The sequence below is a fragment of the Humulus lupulus genome, chromosome 8 (assembly GCF_963169125.1).
Source record: "Humulus lupulus chromosome 8, drHumLupu1.1, whole genome shotgun sequence".
Lineage (NCBI taxonomy): Eukaryota > Viridiplantae > Streptophyta > Magnoliopsida > Rosales > Cannabaceae > Humulus > Humulus lupulus.
This window is the reverse complement of record NC_084800.1, coordinates 117,871,666-117,895,035: the sequence shown is the minus strand read 5'-3', so window position 1 is coordinate 117,895,035 and position 23,370 is coordinate 117,871,666. Positions and strand designations below refer to the sequence as shown.

The window sequence follows — 23,370 nt, the reverse complement described above, 5'->3', positions numbered from 1 at the left end:
GCAGCGCGGTCGAATCTTGCTACAAATTTTGCATTTGTATTGATTATTCTTGCTTTGGCAGTGTTCAACTGTCATTACAACTTAAAACAAAAAAAGTTTTTTGAAAGAAATATCGGGCAGTGTTCAACTGGTCGGTATCCATCAGATGAATGACCAACGTTTAAATAGTTGCATGTTTTTGCAGTGTTTAACTGCTGAAATATCCTTTGTATATTCAATGTGTTTCACGAGTAATAACTGCTCGAACAAATTCGGTCAAGTAGCAAGTGATCAAGGATTTTTCAACCCTCAATCACTTGGGGGCACATAGGGTATACTGGTATACAACTCAACACAAGCAATAAGAACACGAGCAAAGATATTTGTTTTCAGGCTGACTTGTAAATCTTTGAAGTCAAAAAGGGTCATTAAGCTAACTTGTTTTACAAAGCTTAATTAACTTGGAATTTTTTCAAAATTTTAAGTTAAGAACAACTATTCGTGTGTAAATAAAACGCTATGCTCATAAAATGTTAGACCAATAAGAATGTGAGAAAGCATGCTTAGTAATAACTTATGAAATGTTTAGAATTTCTAAGTTAGAAAACTAAGCACTCATATGAAAATATAAGGCATCTATGTAATAAAACTTTTAAATGATTAAGTCTAAAAAAGTGAAGTCAGTAGCAAAATAAAAAATAAAGGTCTACTAGTATGCTAAGGAGTCAGCTGGTCGGATGGAGTCTCACTGGTCGGATGGAGGCTCACTGGTCGGCTATGAGGCTCCCTGGTCAGGTTGATCAACCCCTTCCTCAGCATCAGTTGCTTCTTCCGGTTGGAATGATAGCGTGGGGGAAAAAGGTGTGGTACCAGCAGGATTAGCTGCCTCCTCAGCAGCCTTTGCCTCACATTTTGAAAGCTCTTTTGCCTTGGCCTCCTCTGTGAGAAAGTCGAGGTTAAAAGGCTTGTTCAGCTTCCACACCTGGTAAAAGCAATTGAAGCAAATTTCCTCGTAGCGAGCAAGATCAGCTTCTTTCTCTCGCTTTAGCTCCTTGTTCTCATGAGTCAATTTCTCTAGCTGATCAGTCAACGACTTGTTGATTTGAGTTTGCTTTTGGTTCTCGTCAGCCAGCCCCCTAAGAGACTCATTCCGCTCAGCCACGGTTTTCTCTGCCTGCTCCACCTTAGATTTGAGATCCTTTTCCGAGGAAGTTAAAGTCTCCACTTTAGTTTGGGCATCCACTAGTTGATCATTTAAGACCTTGATCAATTCCTTATAGTCTACTGCTCGATGGTGAGCGTGGCTGATAGTGATAAGCGACTACATGGAAAACAGGAAGTTACTACAAGTAAAAATGATTAATAACAAACTGTCTTGTGATAAAATACTTACATTCATCAGCTAAGTGAGCCCTCTTTGTATGACGACTTCAACACTAAGCCGAGGCAAGGATTCAAAGCTTTGAATCATTGAAGCATCATGAAAGGTCTGGTCAAGCAGTTCCTTCCCAATGTTACCAGCAGTGCGAAGGGCCTCACTCAAGCCAGTCAGGCGAGTAGGGATTAGGCTCGCAGAGGGAGAAATCGACGAAGGGGTCAGCTGTGGGATTGTAATTGGCTCCTCGGGTTGTCTTCCTTGGTTGGTCGGGGTTGTCCTTGGAACCTTGCTTGGGGGGTTGGAGCCACTTCCTTCCCCAGATTTCCTCTTTTGGGCAAGATAGGTGTTGAATTGCCTGAACATCTCTGAATCTGCAAAAGAGTAAACACAAGATTTGTTAGTAAAAAGCAAAGCAATATGTGGGTAAATACTTTACAACTACCAGACAACTCTATAAATTCCATATAACCAAGTTATTTAAAATCAAACATCTCACTATGACTACTAAACCTGAGTTTAGGATTTGGTCAAGGAAGTCATCCTCTTCATCAGACGATGAGCTTAAGTCTCTATGAAGTTGGATGGTCTTTCCTTTCCCAAGCTGTGTGGGAATAACACGTTTGTGTTGATCATCTGGCTGGGGTTCCCTAATGATAAGGTCACCTGGTCTACGAGAGTAGGGAGATGGTCCAGGAGAGAACTGATCGGTCACTACCTCAGTATCGGCATTGGATTGGTTAGTTGCAGTTACTTCCTCAGTAGTACTCTCTACTATGATGTTCTGGTTACTTGGTAACATGCCCACCATCTGAAGATTATCCACACTAACCAACTCTTTCACATTCTTCTCCTCGGTGCACATATTAGCCAACTCTTCTGCTCAGGAACACATTTCTTTGGTAGGCAAGGGCTGGTGAAATGGACCTGCGTGTGTGAAGGCTAAATTGTTGGCTTTGATATCTGAAGTAAGAAAATACTCTGTATAGTATTTTCCAGGATTCGACTTATGAGAGATACCATGGAGGTAGTTACTCCCTTTATGCATGTGGAAGAGGTGAAAAAAACCTGTATTCTTGTGGCTTAGGTTAGTCCTGAAGTTGAAGAGATAATGCACTTCATGAGGAGTGGGTGGATCCCAACCTTGTAGGAAGTAAAGGATGTATAGAGCGGACAACGCCTGAATCCCATTGGGAGCAATCTGGAAGGGAGAGACGTTGAAGTAGTCCGCTACTAACCAGAAGAAAGGATGTAGCGGGATGGTAGCTCCTGCGTATACGTGGTGCCTAGACCAGGCACAGTATGGTCCACCAGGCTTGTTGGCTCTCTAGTGAGGGCGCGGACATATCACGTTAACCCCTCTCAGGCCCAAGGCTTGAATGTGTTTGTCGAACATGCTGGGGTTAAGTTTGGAAGGTTTGGCTGTAAACCAAGAAGATATTTCTTCTCCTTCTTTTCTTGGTTTCTGAACTGCTAATCGCTGAATCTCGGTAGTAAATTTCTGAGTGATTTTTCTCTGAGGCTTGCTGGGTTTTTGTGTCTGGCGAGGCAGTCTTGAAGAAGCCGCAGTTCGGACCTCACTGTGTTCCACTACTTTCTGTACCGCTCTGCGAGCTACCTGAGGGTCCTGGTCCTGAGGAAGTCTGTTAGATTTCTTTACCCTCATTTCTGACTGCTCAGCCTGTTGATTGAGAAACTATTCTTCGTGGAGAAAATATAAGGCTGATCGGGGAAGGATTTTTTTAAGATGGCGAAGGCGATCCACGGGGGTGCGACTGCTAGGAGACTTCGACGAAGAGTCACTGCTTTGAGGAGTATCGCTCGATTTCGGAATGGAAGTGTCAGAATTTGTATGGTTGTCACCTCCCCTATAGTCGAAGCGATTCATCTACAAAAAATAAATAAGGGGAGGTGAGTAACCAAACAAGTATAAGTCAATTGATTCAGGAAAAATATTTATTTACTACTTAGGAAATATTTTATTGGGTAGTAAAAATATACTTTACTCCCCAGAATGAGCATGTATGAGGGAAAAAATGATAGGCAAAAATTTGGTGCCTAAAGTGTGGTGTGTCCGAGTAGGCCAAGTGATGTCCGAGCGGGCATGCGTATGCCCGAGGAGCTAGGCCCAGCAATTGGGTGCGGTGTGTGCGTGTGTCTGAGGAGCCAGCACGGTGTCCGAGCGGATGTCTCGGGGTGTCCGAGTGGATCCGGGGGCGTGTCCGAGTAGACCGAGCGGATGGTCTGGGCGTCCGAGCGAATGGTCTGGGTGTCCGAGCGAATGGCTTGTGTCACGCTGAACCATCCGAGTAGTGCGCGCATGTCCGAGGAGTACAGCAGCCGTGTGCATGACATCCGGTCGGTGCGCCTGTGTCACGTTGAGGCATCCGAGCAGTGCGCGCGTGTCCGAGGGGCCTTCCGTCCGAGCAGCTGATGATGCATGTGAGGCACTCCGATCAGATGGGTATTGGTCCGAGTGGTTAAGGTATGGTGACCGATCGGTGGGCATAACTTTCAAGCAAAATCCCTTTGTGTCTGAGCAGCCATAAGCATTTCTGAACATTCAAGCAAGAAAAAAAGCCATGGCCGATCGGCCATGAAATTTTTTTTCCCTAAACCCATTCCGAAAAACCCTAAATCCCATAGGACACAAACACAATTCCTCATCCAAAATACACAACAACAAGATCAAAATGGGGGATTTGAAAGGTTTCAAAGGTTCTAAGGGACCCTATATATCATCAAATATCCATAAACACACATATGCAATTTAGGTTGAAAAATTCATTTTTCTTCAAATTTCCATGAAATTGAAGACAAGATAGAGTTACCCATAACCTAAACAACATCAAAACAGCCACAAAACACATTGTATTTCAAAGATTCATAAACAAACTCAAGAGAAAATTTCCTATGAGGGTTTCGGCCTACACATATTTTTCTTAAAGCTTTGAAAAAAAAAACACACAGGTGAAGATAAGGAAGAAGACTTACCCAAATGTGTAGATTTCTTGAAGAGCCCTTGTGTTTGCTTGAAAAAATGGGAGCTTTCCTGGGAATTTTGGAGACTTTTGGCCAAGAAGAGAACTTGGGGTATTCGGCCAAGAGGGGAAAAGATGAGGGAAATTTTTTGCTCTCCTTTTGCTTATGAGATTATGGGTACTTATGGGTCTATTTAAAGGGAAAAAGTGGAGATTGCCACTTATTCTTAGACCCCTTGGAATTCCTTGGGTATATTTTCTCCCCACGTTTGTGAGCAGTTAATTCCAGTGATCGTGGTCTGCTATGGAGTCGTGGTCTGTTGCGTAGGCGGGAAAATGAGCAGTTGGATTTTTTATTGTGCCGTCAGTAGTGGAGAAAAAAGTTTATTATGTGAGAACATCATATAATAAACTTGGGGGGCAAATGTTATCCCCAAAATTTGAAAACGATGATGTGTCAATAAAAGTGACAAATGGCAAGGAATGGCTGGGTAATCTGGCTTAGGAGTGGTCCGGTAGACCGGTGAAGATTTTTGACTGACCAGTCAAGTGTCATGACCGACCAGTCAGGTGCTTGTCCGACCGGTCATATGCTTGTCCGTTCAGTCAGGTGCTTGTCCGACCAGTTATGTCCTTGTTCGACCAGTGAAGGTTTGGCCGACCAGTGAGGAATTTTGGCCCTTCAGTTCTCCTCCTGAGTGTGATGTAGACCGACTAAACAGAACAGGGCTACGCAAAAGATCCCAGTAACCGCTTCAATAAGAATCGGTCATACCTACGCGGGAATCTCTCAGATTATCCCACAAAAATAGTGTATTATTGTATTTTGAATATTATTATTAATTGAATATAGTGAGAATAGCGAAATATCCTGATTATGGGGGACATCATTTGTACGATCTGGAGCCTATAAATACAAGGCCCATGGCATCATAAAGGGGGTTTGGATTCCAATTTTCCAAAGAGAGTAATTGTATCTTGAGAGAACTCTTGTATTCTTTTAATCTGCACTGAAGAAACTCAGTTGACTCAGGTTCATCTGATCTTGAGTGTAGATCTATAATCATAACTCTAAGTGGACTAGGCTATTACCAACACATTGGGGCTGAACCACTATAAAAATTGTCTGTGTCGTATATTTCTCTTGAAGATTTTTTGTCGTTTTGACGTCTACACGTCGTTGACCAAAAACGCGGTCAACACGAAGTGCAAATGTAATGTCCATATATATTAATTTTTAATGAAAATAGAATATGCTAATCAAATTTTGGGGTGCAAATATAATGCACCTGAATCAAATTGAAAGGGTGTGTATCATTTTACCCCTTTACTTTAATACTTACTTGCATATTCGTGGTTTAAAAAATACCAAATAAAAGCGTTTTACCAAATAATAAAAAATACCTCATCAAATAAAATTTTTGTCAAAATTATTTTTAATACAACCATAGTACTTTGCTTGATTTTGTACATATATACTCTTACATTTTATAAAAATCTTATTGAAATTGTTTTTATTAAATAAAACATAAATGTTACATAAAATATCATTTCATTTTTTGAAATAAAACTTCATTTTAAGCATGTTATATAATTAATTACATGTAAATAGAAAATAAAATAGATTTTAAATATTTTAAGACTTTCTCAACAAATAATTTATTTCAAAAAGTAAAATACTATTTCTCTTAGTATTTTTTTATTCAAATAAACTTCTATAAAAATTTTATAAAATATTTCAAAATATAAAAATAATTTGGAGTAAATAATTGAAATTACTGTTGTCTTATTAAAATTAATTTTGACAAAAAAAAATATGCAAAGGTATTTATTAGGGTTTGGTAAAACACAATGAAGTAAGTGGGTATATGCTCAATTTTAAAGTGTATTCTTAAAACTAATTCACATTTAAAGTTAGATATTAAAAAATTTATGGTTTTTTAATTATATATTTTTAATTGATTCATTTTAGATTTTTTTAATATTACCTTATTTAGTTATAATGTTTATATGTGTTTGACTCTTTAAAGGAGAGTTTTAGTAGTTTGTTTTTTTAAAGGAAAGCTTTTATTCCAAACAAAGCAACTACCAAGAATAAGGCAAATCTGCTAAGATACTGGCAGATGCACAACTAGGATTCTCATCAAACCAAGACTTACAAAGCAAATTAACCACAACATACTTGGCAAGGGAATAAGCTGCCTTATTCCCAGTTTTAGTAGAATGAAACACTCTAGAACAATGCAAAAATGACAAAGAAAATTTCAGATCATCTAACAACACCTCTCAATCAGCTTTACTTGAGTTGTTATCAGTCCACCTGTGAAGGACTTCATGGCAGCTAGAGGAGACCCATAAATCATTAACTTGGATTCTAGCCAGAAGATCCACCCCCATTTGAAGCGCCGGACATTCTGCAAAATAATGAGAAAAGTGACCCTTCTTGTGCTCCATATTTGCTGCCAAAACTTGGCCCAAATGATCTCTAATGATTGCCCCCAACCCACATCTCTTGGAAGAAAGTTGAACCATAGCAACACGATTTAAAAGCAACGTACCAGGAGGGGGAGGGATCCAATTTGCAGTCAGATTAAAAATATGGTTCTCTTTAAACAACTAAGTAACTTGAGGACTAGGGAGCAAGTCAAAAGCCCAATCTACAAGATCGCCATCCTTAGGAACAAAGAGATTAAGACTCTTCTTATTTCTTCTATACCAAACACCCAGGACAACACAATAAATTTCGAAAACTCTTCCTTTGAGCACATATTCTTCACATGGATACTAAAAAGGATATGATCAATCTCACCAATCAGGAAGTACTCCTTTAGCTTGACCATTTTGCAAATATTTTTAACTTGATCCCAAGTCCATTGAGCATGAGGAATGGTTTCAATGGAGGAGTTACACCAGCAACAAGCGGGATTAAGTTGCATACCTATTTACGTAAATTATCAACAACTGGGATCCACCCTTTGCTAACTCTCCACCAAAAGTTTCTAATCTTAGGAGAGACTTTCATAGACCACACAAATTTCCACCAATCCTTTGTGACAACTGTATTAGAACATGAAGGACCTTCATTCTTTCGATAGGTGACTTTATACCCACTCTTAACGTCATAACTATCATTTTTAGAGAAACCCCAAATCAAGTCATCTTCTTTTGTAGAGGTGGTCGGAGCCATCCCAATGACCCACTCAACATCATCCTTGTGAAAAATTCGGTCCACTAACTCTTCATTCCAGCTGCCATTGTCACATTCCAGCTCACACACACGAGTATCTTTCTGAACAAGGGCCTTCTTACGCGGAGAGAAAATAAAAAGGCGGGGGATCCATTTATCTTCATTGATCCTCACATTTTTGCTTGACCGAATGCTCCATCTATTGCTGTTCATAATGAGCTCTCTCCCCCATAAAATGTTGTGCCATATATAAGAGCTGAAACTACCAGTCTTGCCAGTAAGAAAATCCCCGTTGACAAAATAACTCTCCTTCAAAACACGAGCCAATGAAGATGAAAATCTATTTATAATTTTCTAGCCTTGTTTGGCTAAAATATCCATATTAAACTCTTCCAATCTTTTGAATCCCATGCCACCACTCGTCTTAGGATAACAAAGTTTCTCCTAAGTTCCCCAATGAAGTTTCCTCTTAACTTGACTGGATCCCCACCAAAAACGTGCAGCCATAGCATGTAACTCTTTGATGAGGCTCTTAGGTAACTTAAAACAACTCATGATATAACAAGGAAGGACTTGCAAGACAACCTTCACTAAAATCTCTCTACCAGCTTGTGAAAATAAGTTGGATTTTCCACCCTTGAAGCTTTTGCCATGTCTTATTTTTAATGTAAGCAAATATATCATTCTTCTTTTTCCCCACAAATATTGGTAAACCCAAGTACTGTGCATGACAGTCCACTAGTTGAACTCCAAGTGTAATGGCGATTAGACTTCCCTCATCCTTAGGGATCTTCTTACCCACACAAAGCTCCGATTTATCCAAGTTAATACATTGCCCCGATAACCCAGCATATTCCTAAAGAATATCAGCCATAGTTTTCCTTTCTTGAAGCTTCAAGGAAAATTAGGCTATCATCGGCAGATAAAAGATGAGAAATGCAAAGCCCATTTCTGCTTATATGCACACCATTAATGGTACCAGCTCGTTCAACTTCATGAATTAAGCAAGACAAGCCTTCAGCACAAAAAAAAAAAGAAAAGGTAAGGAGAAATAGGATCTCCTTGTCGAAGACCACATTGGGGAATAAAATGACCTCTAGGATCTCCATTTATCAAGACCGAATAAGATAACGTACTAATAATGTTCCATATCTTCTTTATCCAACGCTCAACATACCCCAAACAACTCATCATTGCTTCTAAGAATTTCCACTCTACTCTATCGTAAGCTTTAGACATATCAAGCTTGGGAGCCATTTTTCTACCATTCCCAAATCTCCCTTTCTTCATACAATGTAAACTTTCAAAACCAATAATGGCATTATCTTGGAGAGCCCGACCTCCTACAAAAGAACTTTGATTCTTGGAGATAACAACTGAGAGGCTGCTTTTCATTCTATTAGCTCGACTCTTTGAGATCGCTTTATAGACTACATTACATAGGATAATTGGCCGATAATCCTTGACTTGGAGGGGCTTTTGCAATTTTGGAATTAAACTGTGGGAAAATCAAACTGTTTTTAGGAACATTCCTAACTTATAATGATTCTTGTAAGGCTGTCAAATATTCAAAGATTTGACAGCTATTCTTATTCTAAGAAACTTATTAATTTGCTAATTTATTTTCTGTATATTTGTGATCTGGTTCACACCTATCATATACTTGTATAAATATATGTTCACTGAATAGAAATAATATATAAAAAAAATTCCCAATATTTGTGATTTAAACAAAGAAGTGTTTCAGCAAGAGGTCTACAATCTGCATCGTTATTCAACACCTCCAAACATATTTTTGTTACTGAGTCGCCTATAGTATCCCAATGTTGTCTATAAAAGAAACCCGACAGCCCATCCACTCTTGGAGCTTTCCAAGGATCAATTTGGAAGAAAGCTTTCTTCACCTCTTCAGCCGAGAAAGGACTAAGTAAAAGCTCATTATCGCGGTAACTTAAATGATGAGGAACACACCGCTGAATCTGCTTTTTCGCTTCATCTTGATCGACTTGCGACTGAAAAAGCCTGGTGAAATAAGAAACTGTTATTTCTTAAATCTCTTCCATCCTTTCCTTCCAAATAAGATTATCATCAAAAAGGCCACGGATAATATTTTTCCTTCTACGTTTCGAAGGCTTTTGGTGGAATTATCTAGTATTCTTATCGCCATGTTTCAGCTAAGTAGCCCTACTTCTTTGCTTCCAAAAGATCTCCTTATCCAGTAAAATATTGAGGCATTTCTCCAACTTCTTGTTGAGAATCCAATCCTCTCTAGAATTAGAAGAGGATAAACTGTTCATTTTATTTTTTAATTCAGCGACCTGCTTTTGTAAGTCTTTTTTCCGCGGTCGATTCCAACCAGCCAACTTAGAACCACAGTCCCTAAGGCAACTTCGAAGACTGAACATTATGTATTGTTCTCGTTCTACTCCAAACCTCATCAACTATCACTTTACACTCCTCCATATCAGCCCAAGCTTGTTCATAATGAAACCTAGAGTGTCATTTACCTCCATGACCATGTTGAAGAAGAGCCTCATAAACAGAAGTAACGAAGGTCTATGATCAGAATTCCACCTCTTCAGATGCTTCACTAGGGATAACGAAAACACATTATACCATTTAGAATTACAGAAAATGTAATGTCCAAAATTCCATAATGTGATTTAAGCTTGGATTAGGGGGGATAGGAGGGCCATAATTGATTTATTATGCAATTACGTGATTAAGTGCATGATTATGTAGAATATATGATGATAATTGCATATCTGTATATTTATGTGCATGTTTATGACTTATGGATGAGACCACATTATAATGTGGATATGTTCGAGTTATTCGGCATGAGACAATCCTAGAATGCAAGTTAGCGGTTTGGTCATAACGGGATTAATTTCAAGGCTCGGGGTAAGTCTGGGGGGTAATTTGATGCTTAGTACATTATTGGGAATGAACGGGTAATGGGTTATGATTTAATTATTATTTGAGAATATTGGGAATAACGGGAATTGAATTACGTTAATTATGATTAACGGGATAAATGTGAAATGACTGTTTTTCCCTTGGGTGGCTGTATAGGTTTTAATTGGGCTTAGGGGCATTTTGGTCTTTTAACCAAGGGTTATATTTCAAAGTAGATGGCTGTAGAAGGAATTAGACAGCAAAACAGAGACTATTTTCCTATCTCTTTCGATCATCTCTTCTTCTTGGCTTGAATTTTGAAGTGAGCTTGAGGATCAAACCTTGGGAATTAAAGCTTGAGGGTTTAGGCTAGTGATCAGCCATTGAAGGGGATTCAAACCTGTGTTTAAGGTAAGATTCCAGCCATAAATTATGGTTTTTGCTCTGTTTTTCAGTTGGTTTATAATTGATATTTTGGATTGTGTAGTTGAGAATTTGATAAGGTTTTAAGTGTTATAAAGCTTATGTTTTGTTGGTTGAGTACTGGATATGTTGTGGTAATGTCTGGTTGAGATTTTGGGATTGAATTGGTGAAGATTTTGGCTGGTTTGAATTGAGAAATGGGCAGGGGAGCTGGGTTTGTTGGGTCAAGTCGCGACTTGGACCTAAGCCAGAGCCTCCCCTGGGCTCTGTTAGGCAGGCGCACCGCGACCCACTAGGCCAAGTCACGGCCCACCCCTGGTACCCCAGACAAATGCTCTCTGTCTTGGGGGCGCGTCGCGACCCACTAGGTCAAGTCGCGGCCCGCCCCTTCTTTTTGTGCCAAGAGGGTTTTTTCAAGGGTTTAGGCTCGGGGTCTCATTTCATAAGGCTCGGGATCGAATCTACTAACCGTTTTAGTATGATTCGAGGCCCGAGGAGCGGGGTTTCGACCACGAACCTTTTATTATTTATTTTATTAATGGAATTCCATATTTGGTTATGACTAGGTGACCGCTAAGAGACTTAAGGACCGATCGTTCTCAAAGGTCGTTCTTTTATTATTTATCGCTCAAACCAGAGGTAAGAAAACTGCACCCAGTACGTGACATGCATGGTTATTGATGAAGCATGTTGAGTGCTCTATATATGGACATTGATTTCATTGTAAATGCATAGAAGGTTTGCTTATCTGTGTATGGTACTGACTTATTAGTCAGGGAACAACAATGGTGTTTAGTATTGATCATGAAGCTGTGACTTATCTGTCAATTTCAGCGGTAATACTAGGCACTGGTCATATGGTATTGACTTAAGAGTCAAGAATGACATTAATGTGTTTAACTCAGTCTGAAATGATTAGATCTAATCAACATGAGCATGAAATGCTTGATCGACCCCAAGTTGATGAAAAATAAAAGTGCTTGTTTAGTCTAAAGGCTAGTTATGTAGGGTCAGGGCCAAAAGTCTCAGGTGGCTGAACGTCACATGGATTAAGGTGCAGAGCCCTAGAGATAGACTTATTAGTCATCTATTCAGAGATAGACTTATCAGTCATCTATATAGAGATACACTTATTAGTCATCTATTCAGAGTATGACTTATTTGTCACCTATCTGATTAGGGCTACAAGCCCCAAAATGATTATCAGAATCATTTATTGATATTACATACATGCAGTAATAAGTTTTCTTGCTAAGCCTTGGCTCACGGGTGCTATATGGTGCAGGTAAAGGGAAAGAAAAGCTCACCCAACCTTGAGTGGAGAGCATAGGTGGCGATGTGTACATATGCGACTTCTTGATCACCACAACCAAGGTGTTTCTCATTTTTGCCGCTTAGGTTTGGGAGTTGTAACTTTTATACTGTAATGACCATTTTGGATTGTAAATAACTTTGTAAGCACTTTTATGGGCCCATGTACAGTTTAATGTTTTAAATAAAATATATCAATTCTTTTTAATCGAGATTTTTCACCTTAGCCTATTAATAACACCTAGATGCACGTTTATATCCAAATGACTCGTTTAGCGAGTTAAGCACTGTTTAAAGTCCACAATAACGATCTTGGAGTAACCAGAGCGTTACAAAAAACATGGTCTAACCTTTCAAAAATAGATTGTTCTGTCTTCCATTACACCAGGTAAACCTTCCTCCTTCAAATGCCAGCTCTTGTAAAGCACAATCGTCCACTGCATATCTGAAATTTCTCATTAAATAAGTAGGTTTTTCTCCACCACCCACTTTATTAGCCACACTCAATATTTCTTTGAAGTCACTCTACAAACCCAAGGGCCCTTAGTCAGAGCACTGAGACGACGAAGAAGCTCCCAAGAATGTATTCGTCGATTTGGATCCAGATCACCATAAAATCCAGTAAACCTCTTGTCAAGACCAAATTCATGGGTAACAAAAGAATCAATATAATGAGAAGAAAAAGAAATAATAATTACTGTAAAAGAACTAGTCCAGAAGAGAGCCAAACCTCAACTCCTCCCTTTTGGCATCCACAGAGTGGTAATATTCAAACCCCAACTGAGTATTGAGCCACTCCATCTTTTGGCGCATAAGTCTTGTTTCAGATAAAAAGATCATCCCGGGATGATGCTCACGAATATGGGACAACAAAGTTTGAGCTTTCCAAGGATTTCCCAGTCCTTGGACATTGCAACATTTGATCTTCATGGCTCATGGCGACCCTAGAAAACAGGGTTCGTCGACAGTATATTCAATAAGGTGGATGAATAAAAAACTGTAGAAACATCTGCTTCAGTGCAAGGCCCACTTTGTTGAGCATCTTCTTCAATATAGCCATTAGATGATGTAGGTGTAGTCTTCTTCTCCATCCCGAGTCTACCAGCATTTTTTTCACTGCTACTTTGTGTCTACCCTCTTTCCCAACTACATTAGAGTTAGCTACTGATCCCAGGTCAAATGTAATATGAACATCAGTCAGATCTGCACTTATCAAATTACCAGCAACTGGTGTACCATCAAGTAAATCCTCTGTAGTAGCAATCATAGCATGTTTCAGGACATGGCCATCTTCCTTCCTATCATTACTAATCCACTGAAATTCCCCGCTATGTTTCCTTGGCTGAGTAAAATAAATCAGGTAGAGTTTTTAAAGTGGGTGCTGATAAATTGTTTTTTTCTTCTCTTTCAATTCAATAGATGGCTTCAAGTATTGGAATATAAGACACTTTCGTGAATTATAGACCGGTTGTTCTTGGAAATTTACTTTTATTGTTATCTTTTTCCCAAGAGCTTTTGCAAAATTTTAAGAAGCTCAAATGCAAATTCTGAATTCAATTTGCAAGTGCGACATTTGTTAAGGAACATCAAGTATAATCAAGTCAAATTAGATCAGCATTCACCAGATGTTCATGGCAAACAGAAATGAACAAAACTCAAGCACCAAAGCTGCCTAGAAGAGCAAATTCAAAAACTCAAAATCATTCCAAGTTCGTATTGGAGCTCTATTTTAAAACTCGAACTCGCTGATTGCTATACATTAAAAGACATACAAAGTTTAAGGATGACTGAACGAACCCCTTCTATATCAAATTTTGAATAGCATCACTCAACTCAAAGCTTCAATTGATTCGCTGAGATAGTTGCTGTACATAAATTTTCTTCTGTCTTCACATTTTTTTTCCTCTCTCTCTACCTTTTGATAACCAATTTCAGCTGCCTCCAATCAAGTGGCCGCCAAGAGCAAACATAAAAATGAAAAAACATGAAAAGCTTAAATCTTTTACCGGGAATGAATATGAGAACGATAACTCTCAACCAACCAATGTTTAAAGCAATTGCCTGAGTTGCTGGTTTTCTTTTCTGAGAGACTTAACTTCTTTCATCAGCTCAGCTTGGTTTTCCAGAATGACATTCATTACGTTTGACATTTCCATCTGGGTAAAGTGATTCCATAACAACTTCAGGAGGAGCAAGGTAAAAAGTAGAAGAAATTCTAGTCCAAGCAAAGCGCACACACATACATACCTCTTGCATATGAAATTGTCTTAATGTTTCAATGTGAAGATTCCTTATATCTTCATGCATTGATTTTTGAAAGGAATCTAGAGTCTCTTCCAGAGTACGTTGAAAAAGCTGGAGTGTAAAAGAAGTTCCTTGCTGTGCATCCTGCTGAGAGATCTTCTGTGGTTGTAAGGCTCCCCCCTGCAACGTATTAATTAACCATTTTAATCTAAATATGCATAACAGAAGGAGCATGATAGAAATATCTGCTTAGCTGTAATATCAACCAAGATTCATATGTAGCTGTAACTTTAATGCTCATAACTTCAAAAGAGTGAAATATAAAAATAAAACATGAACAATTAGATGCAATTCAAGGCAATATTAAATCCAATACATCTAAACTCTTACATTTATTGTGGGAAGAATTCCCAGTTCTAAGGCAGCTGATGCTTCTGACTTTGATAAAATGCTGCTAAATAGTTCTTCTCTTTCAACTCCAGTTTTCTTTACTTTTGGCGAACCCGTAGAGAGTGATGCCCCATCACTAAAGGAAGACGTAGTACTTATTCTCTCTGCGTAAGTAGAAAATCTTCGAGGAAGGGATGGAGAAGCTGATGGATCAAGGTTAGCTTGTCCTACAATGGCTTTGGTACTGGGAGACATAGCCATTGAACTAGAGGTCAAGTGTTCTGGAAGGGCTATTGAACTCTCTTGATTTAAAGAAATATCTTTATTTCGCAAGTTTGCGTAACTAAAGTTTGAATTTGTCGAGGAGCTAATAGTTGCTTGACTTGTTGAGGACAGATCGGGTAATCCAGAAAAAAGTGACCCTGTTGTCTGACTACTAGAAGCAAACATTCCCAATCGAGACGGCAAAGTGCGCAGGTGGGCATATTTATCAGATGGTCTCTCACCACCCCAAGCTTCAGGAGGTGTGATGGATGAGGAGTCCTCACTCTTGGAAGATGGAGAGGGTGTTGAACCCAACATTCCAAATGAAGATTTGGCATCATCCTGCACGTTGCGAAAACATGAAATACTGATTGAGAACTTACAATTTTACATAAAAGAGTCAGAAGGAATCAAACCTCCACATCAATGTTATTGGAAACATAAAACTGATGTACACATTACACATATAAGCTCGAAATAATTAAGGAACAAATGCTACAGCTAAATTTAAGCATAGGAGGAGTAACCACATTCTTTATAGGTCAAGTGTCAGCCCACAATTTTATCTCGTTAAGAATCTGAGAATAAGAAAACTGACCAAAAGCAAATACTCAATACCTTCTGTTTTTCGTTCCTTCATTTAATATGTCTTTAAATTATTCATTTACAACAATTAAGAGGATCAAAATAAGTGACAAAAACTGATAGCACAACCTCTTATCTAGATGAATGTCAGGGCACTTGGGACTACAAAAAACCTAAAAGAGGTAAATTAATGCTATCAATTTATAAATGCTCCAAAAAGAAGCATATTATATAAAACAGTAACTTGTAAGAAATTAGTGCAAAATATAGACACAGTAAGGCCAAAAGAAAAAGAACCAAGGACCAGAGACTCTTGCTCAATGATATTCAAAAGATAATATTGTCATGTATTGGATTACATGGTCAGCTGAGAAAATAATAGCTAAAGAAAGACTAAGACCTGTTCAGAAGTTGAGTTAGGCTTCCAATCAAATATTGGATGATCAATGCCACCGTCCTTTGAAAAAGGAAATCTCCTTGTAGATGAAGGAAACAGAAGTGAAGATGGCTTCTTGTCTAATAGCAAATGCTCTTTTTTTGATTTCTCAGGATCATCCCAGAACTTGTCAAGAGTGGGTGTGATGGGTTGAACATCCACAAGAGGAGAGAACACCTCCATTTCATCCTTGAAGTTATAACTTGAACGCGGGGCGTGTAACCTACTCAATGCTCCACCTGGCCACAAATGGTTTCGCTGTGGTGTTTCCTCTGCAGAAGGCATGTGTAGCATGCCTGATGTAAATCCACTGCTGGTTGCTGCAATTGAAGGTGTTTCAAGAGAGGGACCTGAACGACTAGGGTTCCGAGAACCTGGTACTGCTGTAGATAGAGAGAGGCTCGACGAAGTCATAGAAGGAAGTGGATCAGGCATAAGAATTGAATCTTCAACAGCATCTCCTAAAAGGGCAGTTTCAGCAGTACAGCTACTTTCATTTACAATAGCTGGTTTTGACCTTTGCCAGCATAAGCTTGTAACAGCCTAATAAAATACTAGAAGTGATTAGAATTCAAATTGTTTGTATAGACAAAATAAGTTCTATTCTTCTAAAGAAAAAAGGAAAAATATAAAAATACAAATAAAAGAGAGGGGAAATGAAAAGTCTCTCATTCGTGGGCAAACATATGGGACCCTCGTGAATCTAAATTTAATTAATATTGTTTTTTGATGATTCAGTTTTAGAAAAAAGACACTACCATAAAGATGTAATCCCCCTCCCCCCTTTTCAGATGTTCATTTCTACTGGTATACAAAAAACTATTCAGGCATGTTTGGAAAACAAGCATTTGAGCTGGCACTTACAATTAATAAGATATAGAGAGGCAATAGGAAAAATAAAAAAGAAAGCTACCTCTGAACTGCTATAAGCTCTAAGAACAGTGAATGGCTCTGGTTTTCCACGAACATCATAGAAGACTACACGACCAGTGCTTGTTCCAGCTGACAGTACCCAGCCATCATCTCTAAATGCCAATGAAGAAAAAGGTACTTCATAAGAAATGCAAGATGAAGGTCTTCTAGATCCTGAGTCGTAAGTGTACAACTTTTTATCTAAACCAATGCTAGCAATTATCTGTCATGGAGAATGAAATAACAGAATGATTAACTGTTTCCCACTAATATTCAGACAGTAAAGCAGCTTCGCAACTCTTGCATTATGATTGTAAGTCACGTTATTCATACAATAAGTTCAGTGTAAATACAATGCCAATGTTAGTCAGTACACATCTTAGTATGCTTGAGCATATGCATAACAAGAGACCTTATCATTGGAAGGTGAAAAGCTGATGCCAGCAGTAGGTGCAGAATGTTGCTTCAACCAAGAGACCTGGTCAAATTTATAAATGGAGAGAGAGTCAGATACACTTAATTTAATTTAGAAGACAAAAATTGGAGTGTTGACAACCAAGCAAAGGGAGCAATAGGAACATACTTCCAGATAACATTATGTCTTTTCCAAATATGAAACTCGATATGAAGTATAAACCTTAATTTAAAATTGGCTAAGAAAATAATACTTCAATGGGAATTGGTAATTCAAACGTAGGAAGCAACAGGACAATTTCAGCACAAATGTTAATGATCAGATCAGAAGAATAAAAGTGACCTATGCACTCTAAAACTTAGAATATTTTATTCACTATAACCATATCTCTTGAGGGCAAGTAGAAGAGAAGAAAAAAAGATGTGAACCTTTGGGCTGCGACCAGTAGTATCCCATAAATGTACAGTCCCATCATCACCTGCAGTCGCTAGAAGGTGCCTACTAATCCGGGAATAATCAAGAACTCTCAATACCTGGTCTTAAAATCCAGCAGACATATAGTTTACTAGAAAAATATACACGTGAAGTTGGCAATGTAAACGACAAACACAAAACATCAAAATCAACCTGCTCATTTGGATCCTTGAGTTCAGCAGTCCGTGCCCCAGATGCAAGGTTGTGAAGTATAAGATCCCCACTAAGACTAATGGAGGCCAAGTGCTCATCCTTGCAATTGTACATTGCACCAGTAATCGTATTTGTGTGACCCCTCAACCATTTAATACAGCGCTTCCTTTGCAAATCCCATATTCTAACAACCTGGCCACTTCCACCCGTACAGATGTATCTAGAAACCTTGTTGCTGAAACTGATAGCTAGAATAGACTCCTGGGACAAAGGAATTAACCAGAAATAAATTAACTAAACTAAGAAAAGAAATTCAGGCCTGCAGATGTAGATTTATGAAGACTATCAAAGATTGATTTCGCTACCAGATTTGAATGTGTAACCTACTCAAAGTTCCATAGAAGTTTGGATGTGACATTCTACACAGCTCATTCATGGTCTTATCATCCATTGAGTACAACTGCTAGAAGAAAACCATCTCCTATTCTTCATATCTCTTAAAATGTGCTCGTAGTTAATTAGTTATGGATGAGCCAGACATATTTAAATTCAAGTACTCTAAATGCTGACCCGATGACATCACGAGAATAAGAACGAAACACATACTGCATTGATAAACTACTAACCTCAATGTTGTCTCCACTATCAGTCCCAGCAACCGGAATGGTCCCCATGCTCTGTCCACTCTTCCGCCATAATGAAATCTTCTTATCATCACCAGCACTGGCCACCACCAAATCTGCAGGAATCACACCCCACTTCTATTGATACATAAACTGTTTTCGTAGCTAAGAAAACCCAGGAAATAGCTAAAAAATTCAGGCAACAAAAACAAATCATACACCAAAAAAAAAAACAAATAAGCTTAACTATAATTCTTCAACAATGAGTATAACCACTAACCACTGACCTACCCCAAACTCGAAATGATTACAAAACAAAATGAAAGGAAAAAAGAGAAAGAAAGAAAACCCAGAAACCACCTCACGAGAATCATCTTCATTTTTTCCAGCAACCAAAAATCGACCCTCTTCACAAAGCGAAGGGAACATGTAATGTGAAAAAAAAAACCCTCAATCAAAAAGAGGGAACACTAAAACTTAACAGATCTTTGTAAGGCCAAAAAAGAAAAAGTAAAATTCAACAAAATTGCAGAAAAGGATTCAAATAAAATAAATACAATAATTAGCTACTCACTTGTGTGGTTCCACTTGACAGAATTGACTTGGCAACCTGGAGATGGAGTGTAGCTTAAGGTACATGGATCGCCAGGCTTACCAGACACATCGAAAAGTTTGACAGTGTCACCACCGCTCGCGGCCAGTAATGCCACAGATGGATCTGATGAATTCATCGTCGCTCACTACTCACTCTCTCAAGTTTGAAAAATGGGAATGCCACCAAATTCAAAAAAAAAAAAAAAAATCCGGGAAAACCTGTGTGTTTACAACGCTCGGGAAAATTTTGAAAGTAAAGTGGAACAAAATTGAGAAAATGAGTTTTTAACAATTTATTAAAAAAAAAAATTGTTGTTGTGAGTTTTGAAAACCCTATATCGAAAAGCAGAACCAAAATTTCAATGTTCATACGCTAGCAATGGACCATTGCCATGGCCCATCAGCTCACGGCTTGGCTTGTATTCTACTTTATAATTTTTTTGTTTAAATTTACATAATATACTTTAAAAAAAAAAAAAAAATTAAAAGGGACATCGACCAAAAATCCCTCAAATTAACCATTATTTAGATAAATGTCTTAATTTTAAAAAAAATCAACTAACAACCCAATATAAAAAATTAGTATAGGGAAATTCAACATTTATCCTTACCCTCTTTAACCTCTTTAGCCTTAGGTAAACTATAATATTCACTTGGGTCTTGGTGTAAAATGATAATTTAGGTAATCAACAATATAAATGGGTCATTTATCTACAATTTTAAAAATAAAGACATTAGCTTCTTCATGCTATTATTTTGGGTCATTTACTATAATTTCACTAATTTAAAATTAGTTTTGCCTGATTTTCGTCTTTTGAGTTGTTCTTGTAGTTGTTTTTGTGATATTTTTTTTACTTGTTTAGGTTTATATATAGTTATTTTTGTATTTTTAAGTTTATGTATAATTGTTCTGTTATTGTGTTGATATTTAATTGGTATTTAGTTGTTTTCATATATATTTTGATTTTTTAAAAATGTCTTAGTATGTTATTGATTAACTCCTAGTTCTTGTCTAATTATTATCTTTTTAGTTATTTTTTAATGTGCTAGCATGTAGTGGGTTGATATCTAGTTGTTGTACAATTTTTTTTTTTTACATCGTATTTTTATAAATAGAAAAATTGAAATCTTATTTTTGAAAACTTAAGGTAGTATTTTTGAAAAAAATAACCAAAAATTGTAAAAAAAAAAAAGAAAATATATATTTATGAAAAACCCCCTTTTTTTTACCTTTTATTAATTTTTGGGTAGTTATAATGAGAGGCTTCATCCATCAATAATTAATAATCATTGTGTTTCTTACATGATTTTTATCGTGGGATATTTTCACTTCATATAGAGAAAATGACCTCACAAGCAAGTGGATTGATCAAAGTCAACGTGGATGCATGTCTTGATCTAACTCACTTCAAAGTTGGATCGAGATGGTGTTGTGCGATGGTTTAGGTGGGGTGATGGGATCCTTTGCCGCTGTAGCACCCACATTATTTTGATATAATATAGCCAATAATCACATGATTGCATTGCATTACATATCATACAATATGTATAATTTGAGCATATGCATATTCTTATAAGTGTTTTCATGTATAAGTATAAAAGTTGTGTATGTGATGTCTATATGTATGCTCAATATTATTAACCTTGTGGTATTTGAGTTGTCTTTTATGGGTGTTTGATGTGCTCAAGATATAAGAAAGTATGAAAAATATGGACAAGGCATGGAATTAAGTGATGAAAGTGAGATATAGAAGGCAAAATAGGTTAAGTAGTGAAAAATAGTACAATGTCGATTACTAGTATTTCGGTGTAAAATTGAGTATTTATGGATTTACCAAATGTAATCGAGGTATGATTAAGGTCTCATTGATGATGTAAAAATGGTTTTAGAACCATTAGATCAATTCTTGATGGGAGGTATACATAATCAGTGGTATTGATGCAAAGTCAAAACGAGCTTAGCATAAGTGCGCTACGCTCGATTGGGTAAGCATAACTATTGGGTATGAAGTCATATGGACCTAAGGTTTGGTGTGAGTGTTTTACACATAAGGATAATAGGCCTAGCAGATGATTAAGTCGAAATTATTGAAGTGATAAGGTTTTCATAAGTCAAAAGGTGAAATGATGAGATGAAAGGTGTCAAATTTTGATACAATAAGGCTAAATCATTGAAAATAAAGAATTTTCATCAACCTTATCACTTTACACGACCATTACTCTGAAAAACAGAGAGAAAAGAAAACCAAAAACCATTTCTTGGCTGGTTTGAAGAAATTCTAAGGAGATCCAAGTGAAAGCAAAGCCAAAGAAGTAGATTAAGCTTAGTTCTAGCCTTTTTATGGTAAGTTCTTGTACTTGGAAGTTAAACCATGTTTTTTAATTTTTCTGAAAGCTTATATATGGTGTTTTATCTTTTTTAAGATATTTCTTGGGGTTTCCAAGTGGTTTGAGGTTTAGAAAAGCTTGAAGAGAGTGTTTTCGCCGAAAAGTTGCTCGGTAAGTGAAATTTTGTGTTTTATGAGGTTTTTGGGGTTCTTGGAGTACAAGCTAATTTTTGGTTATTTGATTGAGTTTATAAGAGAGTATATATGTTTATAAATGTTTGAATAGATGTGGAGACTCATTTAATTTAGGTGATGATCTAGGAAATTAGAATTTTATCAAAATCGGTATATGATAACTTTATGATGAATTATGTTGGTATTTGGGATATATATGGTTATGACAGGTTATTTGATGTTGATTATTGGTTGATTTTGATATTTGAGGATAGCTAAAATTAAGGGGAAACTCTGTCAAAATTTCTCCAAATGTCTAAGATAAATTTAATGCTCGATCTAGGTGGTTTAAGGCATTTTAGGCATGTTTTGGGTATGAAATTTGATATGATGTTTTATGGGTATTTTTAAATGAGAGTTCAATGTATTACTGCCATCATTATGATGAGAAATCCATGCCATTGTCAGGATAAGCACATCAATACCTAAGACACCATTTGTTACACGGTGAATTATATTTTGGACAGAAGGTAAGTAAAGTACTCAACTGCAACACAAGAATTACATGTTATGTGAAAGTATGCATTATATGAATATTTTGTGAGTAAGTGGTATTAACATACATTGACACTTCATCATAAATTTGTATGCATGGCATAATAGTGATATGGTAAATTATTATATGATATAAGACCATGCATGATATTATGATGATTAATTATATGATGCCTTTGCAAGTTTTGTGCAACATAAAAGAAAGTTGTAATAAGAAGTTTAAGTTCAGTGCCACTGTTTTGAAAAGGCAAATGAAAGTGTTAATAAGTGTAAACGGAGGCCTATAGTAGGCTTATAGTGGCTGCCCAATAATTTGGGCTAGGTTTTAGTGAACCAATTATATTGTTTGCCATGTTTCTGTTTTTATTTCTCCTCCATATGAGTTATTGTTATATGTATTGACACCACAATGTGTGGCCGCCTTAACTCTTGAGCCCGACGGGGCAACGATGGAATAAAGTTTTTAATGTGCCCTACTGTGGTGATGGCTAGCCGGAGGAGAACCCATGGGATTTTATATTGTATGTGTAACAAGCCCTGCAGGCATTGACCAATTCAAACAGTGTGCACAATATTAAGGGGCCCAAAATTTAAAAAGAAGTTGTGTATGTCCATTGATATTGGGTAATCATTAGCATTGCATGCATTACTTTGCTTACTGAGCTTTAGGCTCACAGTTGTCTTGTGTTGCAGGTAGAGAAAGAAATGTGTGAATGACATGAGGAGAACTGAAGCATGGTCCTGACCCTGATTTGTACATATGAACATATCGACCTTTTGTGGGTTATTTCAGTTATCAGTGAGATGTTTGTAATAAAGTGTGAAGTTATGTTTTGAAAATAAATTGGGTTATTTAATACTTATGTATAATATGTTTGAGACACACTTTATGTTTAATGTAAATAATGTGAAATAAGTTTTTAAGTTTAAAAAAAAAAAAATGTCCAGACTTCCGCAGTAATAAATTATGATATAGTTTTAAAACGTAACACCTCAAATATGGTTTTAACTAAAATAAGTGAGGGTGTTACAACCGCTCCTCTTGGATTGACGCCTGAACCTTATGTTGT

At 37.3% G+C, this 23,370-nt stretch overlaps 2 protein-coding genes and 1 long non-coding RNA gene across 4 annotated transcripts; 1 reads left to right on the top strand and 2 right to left on the bottom strand.

Annotated features, from left to right (window-relative positions):
• Positions 1–615: 615 nt before the first annotated feature.
• On the bottom strand, positions 616–1,488 carry LOC133794040 (uncharacterized). The gene is made up of 2 exons (XM_062231219.1): positions 1,373–1,488; positions 616–1,300 (listed from the first exon to the last, which is right to left on the bottom strand). The coding sequence occupies exons 1-2, from the start codon at positions 1,376–1,378 to the stop codon at positions 755–757; spliced, it is 552 nt and encodes a 183-aa protein (XP_062087203.1). The 5' UTR covers positions 1,379–1,488; the 3' UTR covers positions 616–754.
• Positions 1,489–13,747: 12,259 nt separating this feature from the next.
• Positions 13,748–19,649, bottom strand: LOC133798366 (protein NEDD1). Of its 2 annotated transcripts, XM_062236622.1 has the most exons (11): positions 19,225–19,346; positions 19,011–19,057; positions 18,654–18,766; positions 18,028–18,288; positions 17,829–17,933; positions 17,398–17,463; positions 16,987–17,208; positions 16,038–16,616; positions 14,789–15,394; positions 14,402–14,578; positions 13,748–14,310 (listed from the first exon to the last, which is right to left on the bottom strand). In XM_062236622.1, exons 3-11 carry the CDS (start codon positions 18,699–18,701, stop codon positions 14,203–14,205), a joined length of 2,172 nt encoding a protein of 723 aa, XP_062092606.1. In that variant the 5' UTR covers positions 18,702–18,766; positions 19,011–19,057; positions 19,225–19,346; the 3' UTR covers positions 13,748–14,202. The 2 variants fall into 2 exon arrangements, with proteins under 2 accessions (XP_062092606.1, XP_062092605.1); XM_062236621.1 differs by lacking the exon at positions 19,011–19,057 and having other exon boundaries at positions 19,225–19,649.
• Positions 19,650–20,901: 1,252 nt separating this feature from the next.
• Positions 20,902–23,163, top strand: LOC133798367 (uncharacterized). The gene is made up of 4 exons (XR_009875837.1): positions 20,902–21,588; positions 21,669–21,743; positions 22,214–22,275; positions 22,994–23,163. It is a non-coding gene; the product is annotated as an uncharacterized LOC133798367 (long non-coding RNA).
• Positions 23,164–23,370: the final 207 nt, after the last annotated feature.